Source organism: Orycteropus afer, unplaced genomic scaffold (assembly GCF_000298275.1).
Source record: "Orycteropus afer afer isolate SDZICR_OR568_19922 unplaced genomic scaffold, OryAfe1.0 scaffold00093, whole genome shotgun sequence".
Taxonomy (NCBI): Eukaryota; Metazoa; Chordata; class Mammalia; order Tubulidentata; family Orycteropodidae; genus Orycteropus; species Orycteropus afer.
The window spans coordinates 4,443,718-4,469,885 of record NW_006921680.1 but is presented as its reverse complement, the minus strand read 5'-3'; the positions used below and the strand labels follow the sequence as shown (position 1 = coordinate 4,469,885).

Genomic DNA, 26,168 nt, shown 5'->3' with positions numbered 1-26,168 from the left:
TCATTACAGTAAGCAATCCCTAACTTACAAGTCTTTAACCGATGACTTAAACACTGCAACACACATACACATACATATACGAGTGCACATACAGAGACAATAGGTAACTTAATGATTGGCAAAAATGTCTATAAAAAAATGATCAAAACAATGAAGAAATTTGAAATTATGTAAAAACTACCTGAAGAAAATGGGGAAAGCCTGGAAAAAAATTCATTGGTGAGGATGGATGGGGAAAGGGAGAGTATTCATGTAAAAAGTAAAGAGAAATGGCATAACATACTACACAAAACATTGTTCCACATCCTACTTTGGCGAGTAGCAACTGGGATCTTAAAGGCTTGCAAGAGGCCATCTAGATGCAACGATGGGCTTCTATTAGCCCAGAGCAAAGAAGAATGAAGAAAACCAAAGACACATGGAAACAATTGGTGCAAGTGATCAGTACACCATGTGATCCTCGGCCTATATGACTACGAGACCAGACAAACTAGATGGTGTCCAGCTACTACTGTCAACCACTTGGAAGAGGATCTATGTAGGAGATCCTGGATAGAGTGGGAGAACAATATAGAACAAAACTCAAAATCATTAAAAAAAAAAAAAGGACCAGATTTGCTGGTCTGATAGAGCCTGATGGAACCACTGAGACTATGGCCCCTAGCTGCCCTTCATGTCTGGAACTGAACCTACTCTTGTGGCTTCCAGCCAAACAAAAGACAGGCATAAGAGCTGAACATTTACATTACATAGATATACTCCTTAGAGAGAGATCAATCATGGAAAAATAGAAGGGCTGTGTATGCACAGTGAAATACCTTGGGAGGGGCAGGAGTGCATGGGAGGGAAGGACACAGGGAAGAAGTAATTATGGGGAGGAAGTGGGAGGGGAGCTGTTGCATTGTGGGAAACTGTAGTCAACATCATGAGACAAAGTATATGAGTTACTCAGTGGAAAGTGAATTTGCTCTGTAAACCTTCACCCAAATCACAATAAAAATTTTTTTAAAAAGTAAAGAGTAAGAGATTAATAGTTAAAAGGAGAGGAAAACTGATTTTAGCTCACCATAAAAACTTTTAATAATGTGAAATGGGCTGCTCAAAGGAAGTGTGTTTCCATCACTGGAGATGAAAAAATCACAGGCTGGACAATCCACTGGCTAAGAATGTTGTAGGACACATTGAATATCAGATAGGAGGGAGGATTTCAAAGCCTCTTAAATTCTTTCAATACCATGTTTCTAGAGCCCTAAAATATCCATCTTGTTCCAATCCACAAAACCTGCTCCCACTGACACGGCACAGAGAAGACAAAAAAAAAAAAAGATGTATTCCCATCATCCTGACCCAGAACTCAGAATAAATTCCCTGTAGAAACATGGCCATGGACAGTAAATACGGTTTAGAGAAACAGTCCTATGTTACAGAAACCTTATAAGTTAAATGCAATTTTTAGGAATCCAAGTTTCAGTCAATATTTTTTCCTTGGTTAAATGTGTTCTACATTCCAAAGTAACTCAAGACATCCTGTTCACAAGGGAGCTAACCTGTACTAATTTCCATGCTGTATTATTACTGATTTTTCTTCCCTAGAGTGTAAACTCTTTGTAGACAGACTATTGTTTATATTTCTGAATATTCCCACAGATCTTTAGCATGCTATTTGATTAACAACTCCTTCAACTAATGGGGATTAAGCTCATTGGACTGTCATGACATTTTGTAATTAACTCTTTTGTAGTGAGATAAGGTACAGACTGCTCAAGTTCAAGGCCTCCTTCTGTAACTTTGAAGCAATTTACACTCTCCAAACTTCAGTTTTCCTATCTGCAAAATGATGAAAGCTAAGATTACTGAAATCAGTCAATGTAAAAGTAACTGGCATAAGCTAGGTACTCAATAAACACTTAGCATAACGCTAAGCATGTAGTAAGCACTATGTAAGTATCAAATAGGATGTGGCCCTTATTACTATTGTCTGAATTTACTCAAAAATCACTGCCAGGTAATACTATTAAGAGTTGATTTTATGCTTAATTAAGTAATGCAACTCCTCCTCTTCCTGTCAAAATATTAAAATGACTAGTGTGATGTGCAAACTGTATACCTGATAAGTAAAATTTTTTCAAAGGCTCTGGAACACAAATCTGCTTCTTCCAGATTTTTCAAAAGGAGTTCAACAATCAAGAGACCGTGATTTTTCAAGAGGGAAACAATGGTATTCTGAACTTATGTCAATTAATCGAACAGGTCACACTGCCCAACAGTTCTTCTTTCCAGAGCCATTCCCATATCTCTCCTTTGTACTTGAAAGCAAGATACATCTAAGCTTTTCTCCGCCTAGAACCTGCAATTTCTCACTTATTAGGCCCCTCTCACTATGTGGAAGCTCAAAAAATCGTTACTGCAGCGACAAAGAGAGGCAGTAAGATGAGGTGTATTACAAATCCCTATAAGGAAAGGTATTCGAGAGGACCCAAGGTATCCATATCGCATCTAAGGCGGTCCAGCCAGAGGCCCCACAAAGAACTGCACCATCCAACTTAAGTGACAGACGCGCCGCCACCTCATCACACAGTTCACGCTCTTGCCTAATACTGTGCCACGCGTGCCCGGCGCAAAACGAGCACAACCAGCCCACAGATCCTTTCTCACTCTAGGTACCATTTCAACTGTACTGGAACCAACTTCTGCAAGAGCAAGAAAGACCCAACCTACCTGGGACAGATGCTGCTTTCCTCCAAATGCCAAGCTTGGAGACAAGGCGCATGCGCACTTCCCAGGAGTCGCTCCTGTCACTGGAAATGGCTGTGCTTTAGATAGCTCGACATTTGATTAAAAGGCCTTAATATGGGTTAAGCCCGGAATTCCCTATTGCGCATGTGCGCGCTCTAACCTTCATGGGATTTGTAGTTCTGCGGAAGAAGGGCTGAATTAGGAGAAAAAGAAACTGGTATCCGCCCTTCTTTCTCCCGGAGGGAATTCCTAGAGGGAGGAGGCGGAGCCAGCGGCCTAGAGCCAGGCTATCAGAACCTCTGCCTGCGATGCTTTTGCTTTGGTTGTCAGTGGTCACAACCTCGGCGTTCGCTTCGCCGCTCCCTGGAGCAGGTGGGCAGAGAGGCATAGCAGCTTTGGAACAGCCCGAGGCGCCTAATGTGGTGCTGATCGTGAGCGACTCCTTCGTAAGTACCATGAGGCAAGTGAGAGGGGCCCCTACTCAGAACCGGGGACTGGCGACCTGCCCACAGCCTCATCTCTCCCTCACTATTGGGGAGCAGAATCAAAGACATTTTTAATCATGTTTTACTCGTGTGTATCGTAAGAAATACACTTTACTTCCAGACTCTGTATGCACACACATGCACACTACACATATATGCTTAACCAAAAGTTTCAAAAAACAGTACTTTAGTAAATCAAATGCACTCTGATAGAGTCTTTGCAAATCTTTTTTTTTTTCATATAGTGACAACAACTCACTAAATTAATTTTACTACTACTAGTAAACTTTCGGGAGCTCTAGTAGCATAGTGGCTAAGACACTTGCCTGCTAACCAGACAGCTGGCGGTTCAAACCCACCAGCAACTCTTCGGAAGGAAGGTTGGGCAATCCTACTTCTGTAGTGATACTGCCTCGGAAACCCAAGGAGGGGTCGCTTTGTGTCGGGTTTGACTCGATGGCAAACAACAACAACAACAACACAGTAAACTTTCAGTACATACCCGTTTGTTTCAATTGTGGGCAAAAATAGCTTGTTGGCTTTCCAGTTCACCACAAGTTTGCAGGAATTAATATTTGGGTGAGAAATGAAGAGCACTATCTTACCCAGATATCTCATAGTGTTTTTCTGCTGAGTTAAATGCTTTAGCTGATATAATTTGATCCACTCCCCATATCCCAGAGAAATTGTATGTGTATATATGTGTGAGAGAGAGTGTGTTGTCCTCGCCATTATTGTTATTTAACCACAAATTTGAACAGATTTTGGAACTTTCCCAAGCCTTCAACTAAAAGAATAATGCTATCAACTTAACTAGTGCTTTTAACATTACCTATGCTTTAAAAACATCTACTTAGACAAACAGATATTTGGTTAATTATATTATTAGTTTACTATCACTGAAGATGGCATGATAGAATTTTGCAAGACCAACAACACAATGACTATACATGTGAACCGTGCCAGATGGAATACAGAGAAATCAAATTGATTATATCTGTGGAAAGAGATGATGGAGTAGCTTAATATCAGTCAGAACAAGGCCAGGAGCTGACTGTGGAACAATCAATAGTTCATATGCAAGTTTAAGTTGAAGCTGAACAAAATTAAGATAAGTCCACAAGAACTAAAATATGACTTGAGTATATCCCACCTGTGTTTAAATGAAAACATATTTGACACATTCAACTGGTGTTGAAGAAAACTGGATGAGTTGTGGGATGACATCAAGAACGTCATATATGAAGAAAACGAAAGGTCATTAAAAAGGCAAGAAAGAAAGAAAAGACCAAAATGGATGTCAGAAGAGACACTGCAACTTGCTAGTACTCATTGACATGTTTCAACCAATGGCTGCAACACTGGAAGTGCTCATTCATTTATGCCAAGAAATATGGAAGACAGCTAGCTGGCCAACCAACTGGAAATGATCCATATTTGTGCCTATTCCAAAGAAAGGTGATCCAACAGAATGCAGAAAGTAGTGAACAATATCATTAATAACTCACACAAGTAAAATTTTGTTGAAAATACTTCAAAAACCAATTAAAGCAGTATATCCACAAAGAAATGCCAGAAACTTAAGCTGTATTCAGAAGAGGACCTGGAACAAGTAATATCATTGCTGATGTCAGATGGATCTTGACTGAAAGCCAAGAATACCAGAAAGATCCTCTATCTGTTTTGTTTTGACTATGCAAAGGCATTTGCAATTATGGATAACACTGCAAAGAATGGAAACTACAGAACACTTAATTGTGCTCATGCAGAACCTGTACATAGACCAAAAGATGGTTTAAAATCGGGAAAGGTATGTGTCAGGGTTGTGTCCTTTCACCTTTACTTATTCAATCTGTATGCAGAGCACATAATCCAAGAAGCTGAACTATATGAAGAAGAACATGACATCAAAATTGGAGGAAGACTCATTAACAACCTGCAATATGCAGATAACACAACCTTGCTTGCTGAAAGTGAAGAAGTTTTGAAGCACTTAACTGATGAAGATCAAAAACTACAGCTTTCAGTATGGATTCCAACTCTAAAAACCAAACTCACTGCCATGGAGTTGATTCTGACTCATAGTGGCCATTTTTGGTTTCTGAGGCAATAAATCTTTACAGAAGTAGATTGCCCAGTCTCCTTCTGTGGAGTGGTTGGTGGGTTTGAACTGCCAACCTTCTGGTTAGCAGTCAAATGCTTTAGGCACTACACCACCAGAGCTCCTTCCGGTATGGATAACACCTCAATATAAAGGAAACAAAAATCCTAATTGGACTGATAAGTGACATCCCAATAAATGGTAAAAAGATTTACCATTTTTCAAATGGTTTTCAAGGATTTCCTTTTGCTTGTATCGACAGTCAACACCCATGGAAGCAATAGTCAAGAAATCAAACAACTTATTGCATTGGATAAATCTGCTGCAAAAGACTTTAGAGTGTTAAAGAGCAAAGATGTCTCTTTGAATATGACATAGGTGTACCTGACCCAAGCCATTGCCTTTTCAGTAGCCTCATATGTATTTGAAAGTTGGACAGTAAATAAGGAAGACCATGGAAGAACTGATGCCTTTGTATGTGTTGGCAAAGAACACTGAATATACCATAGACTGCCAAAAGAATGAACAAATCTGTCTTGAAAGTGATACAGATGGAATGCTCCTTAGAAGCGAGGATGGCCAGACTTCATCTCCTGTCTTAGGTCATGTTATCAGGAGAAACTAGTCCCTGGAGAAGGATATCATGCTTGGTAAAGTAGAGAGTCAGCGAAAAAGAGGAAGACTCTCAATAAGATAGATTGACACAGTAGCTGCAAAAATGGGCTCAGGTATAGCTGCAATTGAGAGCATAGTGCAGGACCAGTCAGTGTTTTGTTCTGTTGTATGTAGGGTTTCTTTGAGTCAAAACTGACTGAACTGCCCCTAAAAACAACAACATCACTGGATCTTACTGTGGTCACTTAAATGTGTGATTTTAAGCATTTCTGAACCAAAAAGTATGTTTTTAATAACTATGTTCTTTTGATTCCCCTGGGAGCTCTGGTAGCATAGTGCCTAAGGCACTTGACTGCTAACCAGAAGGCTGGCAGTTCAAACCCACCAGCCACTCCTCGGAAGGAAGGTTGGGCAATCCTACTTCCGTAGTGATACTGCCTCAGAAACCCAAGGAGGGGTCGCTATGAGTCGGGTCTGACTCGACGGCACATAACAACAACAGTAACAACAATTGATTCCCTTAAGGAGCTCTGGTAGTGCAGTGCTTAGAGAATGGAGAATATTGGACATTTCCATGAAAGAAGCTTACTATGAAGTGTTTTCAGATCAAAAGAACTAGAAGGAAGCAGGATTTTGGAGAGAGGGAAGTTGAGTTTCCTTGCGGTCTTAATGGAGGCCTCGTCTGACTTTTTGAGCAGTTCTCAAGCTTCATAGTTGTTCCCTGTTGGAGTAAGAGGACCAGCTGTTCATACCCTCATGTGGATTTTCTTGGGCAAGACAACTATCTTCAGCAGAGGAGTTTTTTATTCCTAAAAGGAGATCTGGGTATTACATCACATCATCATAGACATTTCCAAAAGTTATTGAGTTATTTAGGTTTGTTATTGTTTTTAGTATAGTATGAACACACAGCAGGAAAAAGATAAGGCAGTCTGCTTCCATAAAGATTTACAGCCTTGGAAACCCTGTGGAGTCACTATGAGTGGAAACTGACTTACTGGCAGTTGAGTTTAGTATATGTTTAAATGTTTTGCACTCATTACATTTATTAATGTTCAAACTGTCCTGTCTTTTGCCAGTAGAAGCCTTCAAGATTATTCCTAACTCATTAACTTATGATATGCAGATGACACAGCCTTGCTGAAAGTGAAGAAGACTTGAAACAGTTACTGATACAGATCAAAGACTTACAGCCTTCAGTATGGATTACACCTAAATATAAAACAAAAATCCTAATAACTGGACCAATAAGCAACATCGTGTTAAATGAAGAAAAGATTAAAGTTGTCAAGGATTTCATTTTAATTTGGGGTCCACAATCATGGAAGCAGCAATCAAGAAATCAAAGCATATAATTGTATTGGACAAATCTGCTGCAAAAGACCTCTTTAAAGATGTCACTTTGAGGATTGTGGTGTGCCTGACCCAAGCCATGGTATTTTCAGTCACATCATATGTATGCAATAGCTAGACAATAAATAAGGGAGACCATAGAATTGGTGTCTTTGAAGTATAATGTTGGCAAAGAAAATTAAATATACCATGGACTGCCAGAAAAATGAACAAATCTATCTTGGAAGATACTCCTTAGAAGAGAGGATGGCTAAAATTCACCTCACATACTTTGGTCATGTTGTCAGGAGGAACCAGTCCCTAGAAAAGGACATCATGCTTGGTAAAGTAGAGGGTCAGCGAAAAAGAAGAAGACCGTCATTGAGATGGTCTTGAGCCTTGTGGATCAAAACTGGTGACAATTGTGAAGATGGCACAGGACCAGGCATTGTTTTGTTTTGTCAGTATGAGTCAGCGACCCTATGTACAACACCAAGGGCACCTAACAACACCAAGGGCACCTTGCTTTGACAGTCTCAAGTACATCTTGTTTTCTGTCCCAACTTTGGAAATTATATTTAGAGACCACAATCTGCTTTTTAGTGCTTTCATTGCCTCTAGACATTTCCTGTGGCAGACCTAGAAAATACATATATTTTAGAGAATAATCATTCACGAGTTCATACTGACAGTTCCAATTAAATATTAAAAGATTATTAATTCTTACAATTTGTGTTTGTGTTTCTTTTATACCAAATATTTTGGTTCCTAAAGACATTAATAGGAGCTCTGGTAGCATAGTGCCTAAGGCACTTGACTGCTAACCAGAAGGCTGGTGGTTCAAACCCACCAACCACTCCTCGGAAGGAAGGTTGGGCAATCCTACTTCCGTAGTGATACTGCCTCGGAAACCCAAGAAGGGGTCGCTATGAGTCGGGGCCGACTCGACGGCAAATAACAACATAACAACAACAAAGACATTAATATAATTACATATTTGCTTTACCCAAATAAATGTTGTTAGCTGCCATTGATTCAATTCTCACTCAGGCCAACCCCATGTGTGAAGATTTGAACTGTTCCTTAAGGTTTTCAGAACTCCTCTGGACTCCCTCCTGGGCCCCTTTCTTTCCTCTCTCTAAATTCTCTCCCTTAGAGGTTTTATTCACCCCTAAGGTTTTCAATACCGTGTTGTTGTTGTTGTTTGCCATCGAGTCGGACCCAACTCATAGTGACCCCTCCTTGGGTTTCCGAGGCAGTATCACTACAGAAGTAGATTGCCCAGTCTTCCGAGGAGTGGCTGGTGGGTTTGAACCACCAGCCTTCTGGTTAGCAGTCAAGTGCCTTAGGCACTATGCTACCAGAGCTTATTTCACCAGGGTAGAGTTCTCTGAGCTCAGGATTCCCATGGGTCCCCAAAATCTCTCAGTCTGGAAATCTCAACATCTCAAGGGTTTTATGTATGTCCCAAACTTTGGATTGACTCATCTCTTAAACTAATTTGTTTATAATTATATTGAAAACATTATAAAAGTGTGACTCTAGGAGTAGAGTATCCTTTTTTTCTGTCTTTGCTTTTCACTAAGAGAAGTTCTTCAATTTCCAATTCAGTCCCCAAATGTGTATGTCCCACCCACCCAGCCATCTCTCCTAATCTTCAGACTCGTATATCCAGGTGCCTGATTGACATCTCCACTTATTTGAATGACTAGATCCTTCTCATTCTTCAGGGTTCATACTTCCTAGAAAAGCCTTGCCTCTCCACCCCTTCTAAAGTAGGTCTCCTTTGTTATCCTGTATCTCAAGTTTTCTTCAAAGCACTGATCACAATTTGTAATTAATAGTGGTTTTAATTTTTGCCAGTATAATTTTGGCCTCCCCCATATGACTTTAAGCTCTATGGGGGCAGGGACTATGTCTGTTTTATTCACCACTGTACCCCTAGATCTTGCACAGTGACTTGCACATAATTAAGTACTTAAATACTCATTCAATCAGTCCATCATCTCTCAAAAGAACTTTTCAGGAAGTCCTTTAAAACATTTATTATATTCAAATGAATGTTAGTGTAACACTGTGCTGAATTCTAGCTATTTATGGACTAGAAACACTTCCTACGTTTGTTTTTTATCTTTTGAGGATTCTTAACGGTCATACTAAAGTCATTTGCTACTTGTGTATTTTACAGTTAAAATGAAAGGAAACATACTTCTTTAGTAATGGAATCAATGTATCCAAATGTCTTTATTCTAGGATGGAAGACTCACATTTCATCCAGGAAGTCAGGTAGTGAAACTTCCTTTTATCAACTTCATGAAAACTCATGGCACTACCTTCCTCAGTGCCTACACAAACTCTCCAATTTGTTGCCCATCTCGAGCAGGTATGAATGAACATGCTTGATATTAATGAAAGAAAGTGGCAACACATTGAAAATAAATTCACAATTAAAAGGGTTATACCAAAAAGTCATATTGGTTGCTTGTAAGTTTTCTTTAAAAAAAAAAAAAAATTGTAAGAGATGTATGTTCTCAAGTATGTTTTGGACATTGGGATTATTAGAATTTCTAATTATTTTTCAGAAGTAGGAATTTTATTTTCTAAAATAATGTCTAGTTCATATGTTACAGTTTCATTTCCTTATCATCTGTGACTAAGAATCTTTTCATGATACAAAAATGAAGAAGTATTCATATTTCCTAAAAGAGTCCTATTTCCAAAGAAATTTTTCAGTAAAGGCATAGGAACATACATGAATTTCAGAGTACAGGTAGTCCCCAATTTACAACTGGGTTCCCTTCTGACATAAGTCAAGTAACTCTTTTTTTATCATTTTTATCATTTTCATTATTATTGCCTTTCATTATCAATATCTTTATAAATCTGGTCTTTGTCTTTGGGGGTTGGAAATGTTACATATAAACATAAGCAAATTATGTCTGCAGCACTGTATGTAGTACATATTACTAACAATAAGACATATAAAAATATAAAAATTGTCATAAGTACAAAAAAAAAAAGAAACCCACTGCTGTTGAGTTGGTTCTGACTCATAGTGACCTCCATTGGGTTTCCAAGGCAGTAAATCTCTTTGGAAGTAGATTGCCCCATCTTCCTTCCACAGAGTGGCTGGTAGTTTTTTGAACTACCAACCTTCGGGTTAGCAGTCCAGGGCCTTAGGCACTGTACTACTAGAGCACCATAACTGAAATATGTTGTAAGTTAGGGACTACTTATGTATCAGAGCTACTTGAATATTTACATATTATTTCAGATTACATACTTTAATCTCTTTCTGTTCAGTCTCAATTTACTGCTACCCAAATCCAATTGTTCACTTTTGTCATAGTAATGTAACAAATGGGCATAGTTGTAATGGCAAAATTTTAGTGACATTGAAAAAAAAATGCCATTGATTCCAATTCATAATGACTCCCTGTGTTAGAGAGTAGAACTATCTCATAGGGCTTCCAAAGTTGTAATCTTGCTTAAAGCATCTAACGCTGGTATTTTTTATTATAGAACATGAACTCGAAACTTGTAGACTATACCCCTTCTTGGTAATAGTCTTAATAGGTAAAATAAGTGAAGCCTTACTTTAACTATTGTTCCATATTATTTTTCAGCATTGTGGAGTGGCCTGTTCATTCACTTAACAGAATCTTGGAATAATTTTAAGGGCCTAGATCCAAATTATACAACATGGATGGATGTCATGGAGAAGCATGGCTACCGAACACAAAAATTTGGAAAACTGGATTATACTTCAGGACACCACTCTGTTAGGTAAAAAAAAAAAAAGAAGAAGAAGAAGAAAAGAATAAGCTGCCTTCTGCTACAGTGCATATATATATATATACTCTTTTTAACTTTTATTTTTTCATATCTCTACAAGGTGAAGATAAATCTCTTAATCCCTGGATTATGTTAATCTGGCTAAAATGTTGTTGTTGTCAGGTGCCATCGGGTCGGCTCTGATTTGTAGCAACCCAGTGTACAACAGAATGAAACACTGCCCAGCTAAAACTTTAGCTCTCTTTGATCTTCTTAAAATATTAAAATTGCTAAAATGCTGATTATTTTGTTTTTCTTAAACATTAAAGGACTATAGTGTCTATAAAATTATTTAGCTCATGATTTTGATTGACTTTTCATTATATATAGGCTATTTTAATGCTTATTTTATAATGTGCCTTACAAACCACAATATTTTTCTACTTGCCTTTGATAGTTCTCTCTCATGTGAATCTGTCGTAGCTCCCATACCCCTCCCCATTTCACTAAGAAGGCTGGCATTCAAACCCACCAGCCACTCCTTGGAAAGAAGGTTGAGCAATCTACTTCCGTAATGTTACTGCCTTGGAAACCCAAGGAGGGGTCACTATGAGTTGGATCCGACTCCACGGCAGTGAGCAACCAGATAGCTAAGGACAGTGGTTAAAAGTAGAGGTCTAGAATCAGATTGTTCCATAACTACTAACCTTGTCTAGTGCAATCTAAGGCTCATCATCTAAGCTAACTAATCGAATTTCCTTGTGATGATTAGATGAAATAATATATGCAGAAAAGTGCTAACATAGCAGGCTACGTAGTTAGTTCTTGGCTGGCATCTAGAAATTTGGATTTTGGCGTTATCCCAACATTTCCTGATTGGTAAGAGTGGCTCACTATCTGTGCAGTGTTTATACTGAACACTTGCTTTCCTTCTGGGAGTCTGGAATTTTGCTGCCTGCTAGGCAGAGAAGAAATCAGAGAATTATTAAATTTGTCTTGGAAGAAGTACAACCAGAATGTTCCTTAGAAGCAAGGATGACAAGACTTTGTCTCACTAACTTTGGGCATGTTTTCAGGAGGAACATTATGCTTGGTAAAACAGAAGGTCCATGAAAAAGAGGATGACCCTCAGTGAGATGGATTGACACAGTGGGGGTGCAACAGTAGGCTGAAACACAGCAACAATTGTGAGGATGGTGCAGGTCTGGCAGTGTTTCATTCTGTTGTCCATAGGGTTGCTGAGTCAGAACTGACTCAATGGCACCTAACAATAACAGCTGGCAGATAGTGTCTATGTGAACAGCTCCCAATATAAACCTTGGATACTGTGTCTCTAAAGAGCTGCCTTGGTGGACGACACTTCATATGTTCTATCTCAATTCAGTGCCAGAGGAATTAAACATGTCCTGTCTGTCTCCACTGGGAGAGGACTCTTGGAAGCTTGTACCTGGTTTATTCCAGATTTTGCCCCAAGCTTCGTTTTCTTTGCTTATTTTTCTCTGTATCCTTTCCTTGTGACGAATCATAGCCATGAGTAGAATTATTGCATGTGTTGAGTCCTGTGAGTCCTTCTAGCAAATTTGGCATGATCTTGGTAACCCTTGACACAAATACTAATTAAGACCTTAGAGCAGTGCCTCTTACTAGGAGGTGCTAACTGAGGGTTAATGGTAATGATAGTAACCATGATCAAGATGCAATGATGATGATAAGTAGCAATAGGAAAAACATTAATCAAAATAATAGTGAGTTTTGGATAAACTGGTACTAAGATGATCTAGAAAAGCCTGAGCATTAATCTTGCTCATCTGGTTAATATTAATTTTTTTTTTCTTTTCCAATTTCCAAATCTAAAAAGAAAGCAATACGGGAAACCCAGGAGTGACCCTGGCATCTCTTCCCCACCTGAGTCTTCCATCAACAAATGTTGACAGTTCTACTTCTAAAGTATTTCTCCAGTTCATTCATCTCTCACCAGTGCCACCATGCTACCATCATCTCTTGCATGTTGTTGTTGTTAGATGCTCTCAAGTCATCTCCAACTCATAGTGACCCTGTGCACAACAGAATGAAACATTACCTGGTCCTGTGCCAGCTCCATGATCCTTGCTATGCCTCAGTCTATTGTTGTAGCCACTGTGTCAATCCATCTTGTTGAGGGCCTTCCCCTTTTTCATCAACCCTCCACTTTACCAAGCATGATATCCTTCTCTAGGGAATGGTCCCTTCTGACAATATGACCAAAGTAAGTGAGACAAAGTCTGGCCATTCTCGCTTCCAAGGAGCATCCTGGTTACAGTTCTTCCAGGACAGATTTGTTAGTTCTTTCAGCAGTCCATGGTACTTTAAGTATTCTTTGCCAACACCACACTCAAAAGCATCCACTCTTCTTTACTCTTCCTTATTCATTGCCCAGCTCTCACATGCATATGAAGCGAATGAAAATACCGTGGCTTCTGTTAGGCACACCTTAGTCTTCAAGGAGATATCTTTGCTCTTCCACACTTGAAAGAGGTCTTTTTCAGCAGATTTGCCTAATGCAATACATGGTGTGATGTCTTGACTGCTGCTTCCACTGGTGATGATTGTAGAACCAAGTAATATGAAGTCATTGACAGCTTCAATCTTTTTTCCATTTATCATGATGCTGCTTATTGGTCCAGTTGTGAGTATTTTTGTTTTCTTTGTGTTGAGGTGTAATCCATACTGCAGACTGTAGTCTTCAATTTTCATCAGTAAATGCCTCAAGTCATCTCTTGCATGAACTATTTAAATAGCCTTCTAACTGGACTTATTTTCTTGTTGTTGTTAGGTGTCGTTGAGTTGTCTCTGACTCATAGCAACCCTATGCACAGTAGAACAAAACACTGCCTGGTCCTGTGCCAGCCTCACAATCCTTGCTATACCTGAGCCCATCTTGCAGCCATTGTGTCAATCCATCTCATTTAGGGCCTTCCCCTTCTTCGTTGACCCTCTGCTTTACAAACATGATATCCTTTCCAGGAAATGGTCCCATCTGACAACATGACCAAAGTAGTTGAGACAAAGTCTGGCCATTCTCACTTCCCAGGAGCATTCTGACTGCACTTCGTCTAGGACAGATTTGTTAATCCTTTTAGCAGACCATAATACTCTTAGCATTCTTCTCCTTATTTTATCTAACTTATCTTCTGTAGGGAGCCAGAATGATCTTTCTGAAATGCACACCTGATTATATGATTCACCTACTTAAAATTCTTCAGGATTTGTGTTTGCAGGTAGATTAAAATCTAAAATCCACAACATCATTTATAATACCCTACATAATCTAGCCCCTGCCTACCGCTAATATCATGTAGTACCACTTTTTCCTTTCCTTAATATGCACCAATTATTCTGGTTTTCTTCTAATTTCCTGAGTATGCTTTTTATTATCTCTGGACTATTGCACAAATTAGTCCCTCTATATAAAATGTTCTCCCTCCACTCTGCCTGGATAATATCACAGAAAGAAGGGGAGGAAGGGAAGAAATTGTTGCATGTAGTAGAAAGAGCATAGGCTTTGAATCAGACATAGCAGAGTTAGAAATACAGTTTCCCTGATTCCTTGTAGCCTTAGACAAGTTACCTAACTTCCCTAAAGATCAGTGTTTTTATCTATAAACTGGAATTAATAATACTGACCTTATTAGAAGACATGTACCTGACCAATTGACTAAGAGAGATCCATATATGTATCCATGTCAAAGAAAGGTGATTCCAGAATGTGGAAATTACTGAACAATATCATAAATATCACATTCAAGTAAAATTTTGCTGAAAATAATTCAAAAATGTTTGCAGCAGTACATAGACAGGAAACTGGCAGAAATTCAAGGTGGATTCAGAAGAAGACATGGAACAAGAGATATTGTTGCTGATGTCAGATGGATCTTAGCTGAAAGCAGAGAATACCAGAAAAATGTTTACCTGAGTTTTACTGACTGCGCAAAGGCATTTGACTATACAGATCGCAACAAATTATGGATAGCATTGTGAAGAATGAGAATTCCAGAACACATAATTGTGCTCATGCAGAAATTGTACATAGACCAAGAGACATTATTTCAAACAAAATAAGGGATACTGCATGGTGTAATCTCAGGAAAGGTGTGCATCAGAATTGTATCCTTTCCTATACATATTCAGGCTGTATGCTGAGCAAATATTCCGAAACCTGGACTATATGCAAAAAAACTTGGCATCAGGATTGGAGGAAGACTCATTAACAACCTGTAATATGCAGATGCCACAACCTTGCTTGCTGAAAGTGAGGAGCACATGAAGCACTTACTGATGAAGATCAAAGACTACAGCCTTCAATATAGATTACATCTCAACATAAAGAGAATAAAAATCCTCACAATTGGACCAATAAGCAACATGATAAAAAGAGAAAAATTGAAGTTGTTGAGGATTTCATTTTACTTGGATCCGTAATCAACGCCCATGGAAGCAGCAGTTGAGAGCAAACAACATATTTCATTAAGCAAATCTGCTACAAAAGACCTCTTTAAAATGTTGAAAAGCAACGATGTCACTTTGAATACTAAAGTGTACCTGACCCATGTAATAGTATTTCAGTAACCCCGTGCATACAAAAGCTGAACAATAAATAAGAAGAGAGATGAAAAATCAATACATTTGAATTATGGTGTTAGCAAAGAATATTGGATGTACCACAGACTGTCAAAAGAACAAATCTTTCTTGGATGAAGTAGAGCCAGAATGCTCCTTAGAAGAAGAATAATGAGACTTCATCTCTCACACTTTGGTTATATTTTCAGGAGGCACCAGTCCTTGGAGAAAGATAGCACGCTTGGTAAAGTAGAAGGTCAGCAAAAAGGAGAAGATCCTTAATGAGATGGATTTACACAGTGGCTGCAGCAACAGAGCAAGGTTTGTGAGGAGGGTGGCTCAGGACCGGGAGGCGTTTTGTTCTGTTGTGCATAAGGTCACCTTGAGTCAGAACCAACTCAGTGGTAGCTAACAACAACAGCAAATCTCATTAGATGGCTGTGAAGATTAAATGAATTAATACAAAGGAGTAAATGAAGTAATAGAAAGTTTAACAGTACCTGGTACAAAGTAAGAATTTAATCAATGGAAAAGATTATTGTGATTAATAAAATTGCTTAACCAAATTGGCAATGTAGTTTACAGAACCTCTTACTTTTCTAAAGTGCTGTGCATTTCTAATTATTTCATGGAGTTTCATACATTTCTCTTTAAAATTTTTCTCCTTTTTAGAAAGTAAGGTTAATGCAAAGGAAAATCAACTACCCTATTTCAAATTGTTTCCCCTTTTTGTTTCCTCAATCAAGCCAATAAGAAAAAGCTTCTAAGGTTGAATGCCTTTCTACTCCCTGTATCTTTCCCTCTCATGTGAAAAGCTTATAACATGGCCTGACATTTATTCCTCAGTAGGGTAATAATTCTTGGAGGGCCAGGACTTTGTCATCTTTTCTCTGCTGTATTCCTTACCGGCAGTGTCTGATCCGTTGTAGGGGCACAGTTAAATGTTTGTAGAATAAATGAATGAACAAATGAAAGAAAGTTATTGCTCTGTTGTTGTTAGCTGCCATTGACTCAGCTGTCAACTCATGGCAACCCCATGCATAACGAAACAAAACGTTGCCCAGTTCTTTATCATTCCCATGATCAATTGTGTAAAGGACTGTTGTGATCCATTGGGTTTTCATTGGCTGATTTTCAGAAGTATATCACCAGGCTTTCTTTCTAGTCCACCTTAGTTTGGAAGCTCCATTGAAACCTGTTCAGTATCTTAGCAACATATAAGCCCTCACTAACAGGCAGATGGTGGCTACACATGAGGTGCACTGGCTTGAATGGAAGACAGAATTGGTGAGATTGAAGGCAAATACCTGAACACTTCTTTTGGAAAGGGATAAATCGGAAAAAAGATCAAAACAAAGTAAAGAAAGCCTAAGGTTCATGTGGGATACCATCAAAAGGAATAACCTACGTGTCATTGGAATTCCAGAACAGGAAGAGAATAATAAAACCACAGAGAAAATTGTTGAAGATTTGTTGGAAGAGATTTTTCCTGGTATGATGAAAGATAAGAATATTTACATTCAGGAAGTCAAACAAACCCCAAACAGGATAGACCCCAAAAGAAAAACACCAAGACATATCATCATCAAACTCACCAAAACCAAAGACAAAGAAAGAATCCTGAAAGCAGCATGGGAAGAACAAAAAGTTACCCACAAGGGGCAACCAATAAGACTAAGCTCGGATTTCTCGACAGAAACCATGCAGGCGAGAAGACAATGGGATGGTATATATAAAACTGAAAGAGAAAAATTTCTAACCAAGAATTATGTCCCTCAAATATGATGGTGAAATTAGGACATTTCCAGATAACCAGAAATTAAGGGAATTTGTTAAAACCAGACTAAGCTTACAAGAGATGCTAAAGGGAGCCCTTTGGACAAAGAAGCAGCAACAGCAAACACCAACTGACCATTAATGCACATGATGATATAACCTAGAAACCAACCCAGCTATGGAAGTATCCAAAGTAAAGAAGCCTACAAGATTATAAAGAGGGAACCGGAGACATCAACTGACGAATGAGGGCAACTACAAACCAAAAAAAGGGAAAAAATCTGTGTCATTATAGAACTTCTAGATGGTAGGGAAGTCAAGACAACTACAAGATTGAATGGACTGTTCTAAACTTGGGAAGGAAACTATAAATCACAGGGTAACCTCAAAAGAAAATGATAAACCTTCACATCAAAAAACAGGACCAGCATAAATATTCAGCAAATACTAAAACAATAGCAATGAAGGAAGTGATAACACAATTCAAAACAAAATAAGCTCAGTGTAGAAAATTATATGGAACAAAGAAATCCACACCACAAAAAAGCACATAACAAAAATGACAGCAACAAATTCATATTTGCCGATAATTACATATCTGGCAAGGGACTTATCGCTAAGATTTATAGCAGAAGAGTGGATGACCAAACTATGGTACCTACACATAATGGAATGCTATGCAGCACTAAAGAATAATGTAGAGTCTGCAAAACACCGCATAATAAGGATGAACTTGGTGGACATTATGCTGAATGAAATAAGTCAATCACAGAAGGATAAATATAGTATTAGTTCATTGTTGTGGAGGGTCCAAGGAAAGGTTTATATATGAAGGGAAACTTTGTTGGTTGCCAGGGGTAGGAGGAGAGAGGGGGGAACACTGCAAAAAAAAAAAAAAAAAGCATTGACCCATGTCACTTTAGTTTTGTGTACTTCACTGTACATAAATTATATTTCAATAAAATGCATTAAAAAAAAAGATTTACAGCTTCAGAAACCCAATGGGGGTTGCTATGAATCAGAATTGACTCAATGTCGGTGAGTTTGGTTTTTTGGTTTGGTTTAATTTTCAGTTCTTTCTCATGTGGAATTCCGAAATCAGTAAAGGAAAAGAACCACTTAGATATTGATATTTGAGCAGTGAAAGATGGTTTGCAGTACAGTCATTGATTGCAGCATATTTTCATTTACTTACCTTCTGACCAGAGATTAGGAAACTGAAATAACCTGTTAGGACTATGTGTGTAGTACTATGTGTACCTGTATAGGCATTTGGCTGACAGGTGAAGATTGCTGTGAGTAGCATCTCTGAAAAGTTTATATGAATTATGGCACATTATCTTTCAGATTTTTCTGTGCAAGTTTAAAAATGACTCTTAGGGGCAAAAAGATTTCTCTTTGATAGACTCTGAAAATAAAAATTGTAGGTTTTATAAATTGGTTACCTTTACCAGTGAAAATGGCTGTTTTGGGACCAGTTTATATTTTCAGGCAGAATTACTAGTTTCTTTAGTATATCGCTACAATAATTACATTTCCTTTAGGTCTCCTTTAGGTGTCAAGTGATGCTTTCTTTTGTGCCTGATAGGGATACTAATAGAGGTATGTATCCTTTAATACATATATTACACCACACTGAGAATTCTAAGAGCTATAGGCTTGTTCCTTTCAAACAGTTGCTAAACAGATGTTGGTAGTGCTAATTAGGAATATGCACTTAGTAGTGATAAGGCCTTGGGCAAGTTATTTATCCACTTAGATCCCAGTTTCATCAAATAGGCTTACACTAGTCCATTGTAAGTAAGATTACCAAAACCAACAAACTCACTGCCTTCTAGACAATTACAACTCATACCAGCCTTGTAGGACAGAATAGAACTGTCCCCATAAGGTTTCCAAGGCTGTAAATCTTTACCTAACCAGACTGCTATGTCTTTCTCCTATAGAGCAGGCGGTGGGTTCAAACCACCCACCTTTAGGTTAGAAGCCAAGTGTTTAACCATTGTGCCCACAGGGCTCCTGGAGTACTGCTAAGTGCTTTATAAAGTCCTGCTATTCATCTGCTTCCTTCATATTATGTGTATTATGCTTATTATAGGTTTGATTAGCTTCAGATTTGCCAGGGATCCAAACTGGTTCATTCCAGTTTGATCCCTTACTGAGAATCTGCATTTCCACCCTGGATATACTGAATCATTATCTACATTTTAACAAGTTCCCCAGGGGATTCTTATTTATACATAAGATTCTGGGGATCTATAAGAATCCCCTGGGGAACTTGTTAAAATGTAGATTATGATTCAGTTTGTCTGGGGTTGTTGTTGTTATGTACTGTGGAGTCAGACTCTACTCATAGCGACCCCTCCTTGGGTTTCCAAGGTGGTATCACTACGGAAGTAGATTGCCCAACCTTCCTTCCGAGGAGTGGCTGGTAAGTTTGAACCACCAGCCTTCTGGTTAGCAGTCAAGTGCCTTAGGCACTACGCTACCAGCAGGGGGTCAAACCAGTTCTAAGCCTGAAATTTGCTGTCTTCCTTATCAACTGAATTGAAACATTTGTATTCAATTCATGGGGTCATTTCACCATTTTCACTACCAGGAAACTGTTTTGATGTTGTCGTTGTTAAGTGCCATGGAGTCAGCTCTGACTCATAGTGACCCTGTGTACAACAGAATGAAACACTGCCCAGTTCTGTGCCAACCTCGCAATCCTTAATATACCTGAACCCATCATTGTAGCCACTGTGTCAGTCTATCTCGTTGAGGGTTTTCCCCTTTTTTCGTTGATCCTCCACTTTACCAAGCAAGATATCCTTCATGGAATGGTACCTTCTGACAATATGACCAAAGTAGGTGAGACGAAGTCTGGCCATTCTCGCTTCCAAGGAGCATTCTAGCTGCACTTCTTCCAGGACAGATATCTTCGTTCTTCTGGCAGCCCATGGTACCTTCAGTATTCTTCACGAACAACTCAAAAGTATCAACTCTCCTTTGGTCTTCCTTATTCATTTTCCGATTTTCACATGCATATGAGGTGATGGGAAATACCATGGTTTGGGTTAAGTGCACCTTAGTCTTCAGAGAGACGTCCTTGCTCTTCAGCACTTTAAAGCGGTCTTTTGCAGCAGATTTGCCCATTGCAGTATGTTGTCTGATTTCTTGACTGCTGCTTCGATTGGTGTTGATTGTGGAACCAAGTAATATGAAATATTTGACAAGTTCAATCTTTTTTCCATTTATCATGATGATGCTCATTGGTCCAGTTGTGAAGATTTTCATTTTCTTTATGTTGAAGTGTAATCCATACTGCAGATTGTAGTCTTTCATCTTCATCAGTAAGTGCTTTCAACAAGCAAGGTTATGTCATCTGCATATCACAGGTTATTAATGACTCTTCCTCCAATCCTAATGCTGCATTCTTCTGTATATAGTCCAGCTTCTCAGATTATTTATTTAGCATACTGATTACATAAGTATGGTAAAAGTATGCAACCCTGACACACTCGTTTCCTGATTTTAAACCATGCAGTGTCCCCTTGTTCTGTTCAAACGACAGCCTCCTGGTCTATGTACAAGTTCCTCATAAGTACAATTAAGTGTTCTGGAATTCTCATTCTTCTCAATGTTATCCATAATTTGTTATGATTCACACAGTCAAATGCTTTTATATAGTCAAGAAAACACAAATAAACATCTTCCTGGTATTCTTTGCTTTTAGCCAAGATCCATCTGACATCAGCAATGTTATCTCTCATTCTACATCCTCTTCTGCATCCAGCTTGCATTTCTGTAAGTTATCTGTCAATATACTGCTGCAATTTCTACATTCTGTTGGACCACCTTTCTTTGGAATGGGTACAAATAATAGATCTCTTCCAGTCAGTTGGAGAGGTAGCTGTCTTCCACATTTCTTGGCATAGATGAGTGCCTCCAGCACAGCATACATTTGTTGAAACATCTCAGTGGGTGAACCCTCAATTCTTGGAGCCTTTTTTTTGCCAATCTCTTCAGTGCAGCTTCAACTTCTTCCTTCAATACCATTGGTTCTTGACTCTATGCCTGAAATAGTCTTGAAATGGTTCTTGACCTCCTGAAATAGATTAACATTGACTAATTCTTTTTATTACAGTGACTCTATATCCTCTTTTGATATTTCCTGCATCACTCAATATTTTGCCCATACAATCTTTCAGTATTGCAACTCGAGGCTTAAATTTTTTCTTTAGCTTTTTCCGCTTAAGAAATGCCAAGCGTGTTCTTCTCTTTTGGTTTTCTTAAAATACTAAAGATACTAAATACTAGAAGATGATCCTTGGTTAAGTTATAAAAGTAAAATAAGATTTATTCAATATATATTCAGAAAATATATATTAAGCCACCTACTATATGCCAGACACTATTTTTAAATGATGAAAGTACAGGAGTGATCAAATCACAACAATCTGTACCTTCATGGAATTTATATTCTAATTGTTTTAGAAGGGAAGTTAAACTAACTACTGTCCTGTCTTTCCTAACTAGAAGTTTGAAACTTACAAACAAATGCCTTATTATTTCATCTTACCACCATCATAATTATGTATGTCTTAGTTAAGATAGCTTGATGTTTTACTGTAGTTCATAAAAATCTTCAATTTCTTCATCTTTGGTGTTAGTAGTTGGTACATAAATTTAATAATAGTCATATTAGTTGGTCTTCCTCACAGGTGTATGGATAATATCCTATCCCTGATAGCATTATAGTTCAGGATAGATCTTGAAATATTCTTTCTGATGATGGATGAAATGCTGTTCCTTTTAAATTTGTCATTCCCAGCATAGTACCCCATATGATTAACCATTTCATAATGGTCAATACCAGCTCATTTCAGCTCACTAATGTCTAGGACTAGTCTGAAATTGACCAAACATACAATTAAGATGCATTGATAATTACTGATGATTTAAATGTGAAAATCGGAAACAAAAAAAGAAAGGTCAATAGTTGGAAATCAGCCTTGGTGGTAGAAACAAAGCTGGAGATCACATGATTGAATTCTGTCAGATCAACAACTTATTCCTTGGAAGCACCTCTTTTCAACAACAGGAATGACAACGGCACACATGGACATTGCCAGATACAATACACAGGAATCCAACAGCAAAATCTGTGGAAACATACAGTGAAGAAGCTCAATATCATTGATCAGGACAAAGCCAGTGGACAGCAGAGAAACAGACTATCATTTGTTTATTGAAATTGAAGAAAATTAAAACAAGTACCAAACAAAACAAAACAAACCCACCACTGTCGAGTCGATTCCAACTCATAGCAATCCCCATTGGGTTTCCGAGGCAGTAAATCTTTATGGAAGTAGATTGCCCAGTTTTGCTTCCACAGAGTGGCTGGTGGGTTTGAACCACCAGTCTTCTGGTTAGCAGTCTGATGCCTTACGCACTGTGGTACCAGAGCTCCTTGAAAACAATTACATAAGAGCAAAAATATGACCTTAAATATATCCTGCCTGGATTTAGAGACCATCATAAGAATAGATTTGATGCACTGAACACTAATGACCAAAGACCAAAAGAATTGTAGGGCAACATCAAGGACATCATGCATGAAGAAAACAAAAGGTAATTAGAAAGACGGGGGCAAAAGAAAACACCAAAATGGATGTCCAGAGAGAATCTGAAAGTTGTTTTTGAGCACAGAGTAGCTAAAGCAAGTAGAAGAAATGATGAAGTAAAAGAACTGAACAAGAGATATCCCAAGTCAATTGGAGAAGACAGAGTAAGGCATTAAAATTAAACATACAAAGACATGGAGTTAAAAAACTAAAGGGGAAGAGCACATTTAGCTTTTCTCAAGCTGAAAGAACTGAAGAAAAAATTCACACCTAGAGTTACAATTATTGAAGGATTCTATGGGCAAAAAATTGAATGATGCAGGAAATAGCAAATACAGAGTCACTATACCAAAAAGAAGTGGTCAAATTCAGCCATTTCAGGGGGTAGCATATGATCAAGAACCAGTGGTACTGAAGGAAGGAGTTCAAGCTGCACTAAAGGTATTGGCAAAAAGATCAAGGATCCAGTAATTGTCAGAATACTAGTTAAGAAGCATCAACAAAAGGATATAACCTTTACTCATCTGTGTCAAGAAATTTGTAAAGCCGCTACCAGGCCAACTGACTGAAAGAGATCCATAGTCATGCCCATTGCAAAGAAAGGTGATCCAACAGAATATGGAAGTTATTGAACAATATTATTAACATCACATGCAAGCATAATTTTGCTACAGATAATTAAAAAATGGCTCCATATGTACTTTAACAGAGAAATGCCAGAAAGTCAAGCCAGATTCAGAAGAGGATGTGGGAAAAGAGATATTATTAATGATGTTAGATGGATCTTGGCTGAAAGCAGAGACTACCAGAAAGATATTTTCCTATGTCTTATTGACTACAGAAACACAAAGGTGTTTGACTGTGTTGATTATAACAAATTGTGGTTAACACTGCAAAGAATAGGAATTCCAGAACATTTAATTGTGCTTATGGTGAACCTGCACATGGATTAAGAGGAAGTCGTTCAGACAGAACAAGGGGATACAGTGTAGTTTAAAATCAGAAAAGGTGTATGGCAGAGTTGTATCCTTTCACCATACTTATTCAACCTGAATACTGAGCAAATAAATGAGAAACTGGACTATATGAAGAAGAGTGTGACATCAAGATTGAAAATTACTCAAAATTTTAAAACTTATGATACACAGATGAAACAATCTTGCTTGCCAAAAGTGAAGATAACTTGAAACACTTACTAATGCAAATCAAAAACTATATACACCCTTCAGTATGGAATACAGCTCAACATAACACAAAAATCCTCACAACTGGCCCAATAAGCAATATCATGATAAACAGAGAAAAGATTAAAGTTGTCTTCATTTTACTTGGATCCACAAACAATGCCTACGAAAGGAGCAGTCAAGAAATTAAATGATATATTGCACTGGGCAAATCTACTCCAACAGACCTCTTTAAAAATCTTAAAAAGCAAAGATGTCTCTTTGAGGACTAGGGTGTGTTTAACCTAAGCCATGGATCTTTCAGTCATTTTGTATGCATGTGAAAGGTATACAATGAATAAGAAAGACCAAAGAAGAATGAATGCCTTTGAATTATGGTGTTAGCAAAGAATATTGACTATACTGTGGACTGCCAGAAGAACGAGTCAGTCTGTCTTGGAAGAAGTACAGCCAGAATACTGTTTAAGAAGGGAGGATGGTGAAACTTTGTCGTACTTACTATGGACATGTTGTAAAGAGGAACCAGCCACAGGAGAAGGACATCATGCTTGGTAAAGGATCAGCAAAAAAGAGGAAGAACCTCAATGAGATGGATTACCACAGGGCCTGTAACAAACTAAATCATACCTACTATTATGAGGATGGCACAGGACCAGACATTTCCTTCTGTTACTGATGTTGTTAGGTGCTGTTGAGTCAGCCCCAACTCAGTGACCCTATGTACAACAGAACCAAACACTGCCCAGTCTGTTGTAGATAGGTTTGCTATAAGTCAGCTGACTCAACAGCCTCTAACAATGTTTTTCTAAAGCCAAGTCAAAATAAGCAAATTTTAATCTTCTGAAACAAATGAAAAATAAATCCTACTTCCAGAATGAGAGAATTGCTCTGGGCAAAATTCTTAAGCTTGAGTCTCTTGGCAAACAACAAATGGAAGCAAATCACAGGCTGCTAACACTGCTCTTCCTGCCCCGTCAGGCCTCTAGGCTAGCATGTGTAAATGGAAAAACAGAGCAATGAAGAAGGGAGCAGCAGAACTCAGAACCAGCCCTGTCTACACGCACGCACACGCGCACACACACTAAATTCACCCCACTGCCACTGAGTTAGTTCCAACTCATAGCAACTTCCATTGGGTTTCCAAGGCTGTAAATCCAGACAGGAGTACATTATCCCATCTTCCTTCTGCAGGGCAGCATAGTAGGTTTGAACCACTGCCCTCCTGGTTAGCAGCCAAATGCCTTACCCACTATGCTACCAAAGCTCCTGTCTCAGCTCCTCTCAATTCTGCAGCCTAATGAATAAGTCTGTGTTCATCTCCTCCTTATCCACTATTACTTTATAATGCCAGATTACACGTTTAGATCACTTTTCTCTGTACTGAACTATTCTGTTTATTTTATTCTTTTCCTTATAATGAAGAAAGACATCCATTTGTCATTTTTTAGAACTCTCCACCTCATTTTCTTATTGAAATTCAACATCTAGAACAGCTTGAATTATTCAGCATAATTTTTTTATGACAGTGGAAGAGCTTGCCATGTTTTTTTGTCTTGTTTTGCTATTCCAGAACTCTCACTTGTGATGACAAACTTATTCTTGGCTGAAGCAGCCCCTGGGGATATCTTCAGAGAGATATCTACCAAAACGGCCTGCTCAGTTTTTTGAAATAGAAGTGTAGTTCTGAACCTGAAACCTCATTACAATTTTTAGATTTTTTTCCATTTAATCAGTAAAGGTTAATGTGTTAAATTTGCTGTTGTTAAGTGCCGTCGAGTTGTTTCCGACTCATAGCGACCCCATGCACAGCAGAACGAAACAGTGCCCGATCCTGCGCCAGCCCCACAATCCCTGCTATACTTGAGCCCATCCTCACAGCCACCGTATCAATCCATCTCCTTGAAGGCCTCCCCCTCTTTTGTCAACCCTCCACCCTACCAAGCATGACATCCTTCTCCAG

The 26,168-nt window shown here is 38.5% G+C and overlaps 1 protein-coding gene across 1 annotated transcript in view; it reads left to right on the top strand.

The window, feature by feature from the left end:
* Positions 1-3,032: 3,032 nt before the first annotated feature.
* The window catches only part of ARSK (arylsulfatase family member K), a 72,690-nt gene continuing 49,554 nt past the window's right edge, over positions 3,033-26,168 (top strand). Inside the window, exons 1-3 of the mRNA XM_007942548.2 lie at positions 3,033-3,182; positions 9,523-9,652; positions 10,896-11,055. Coding sequence (XP_007940739.1) covers positions 3,045-3,182; positions 9,523-9,652; positions 10,896-11,055 — 428 coding nt within the window. The 5' untranslated portion in view covers positions 3,033-3,044. The remainder of the gene's footprint in view (positions 3,183-9,522; positions 9,653-10,895; positions 11,056-26,168) is intronic.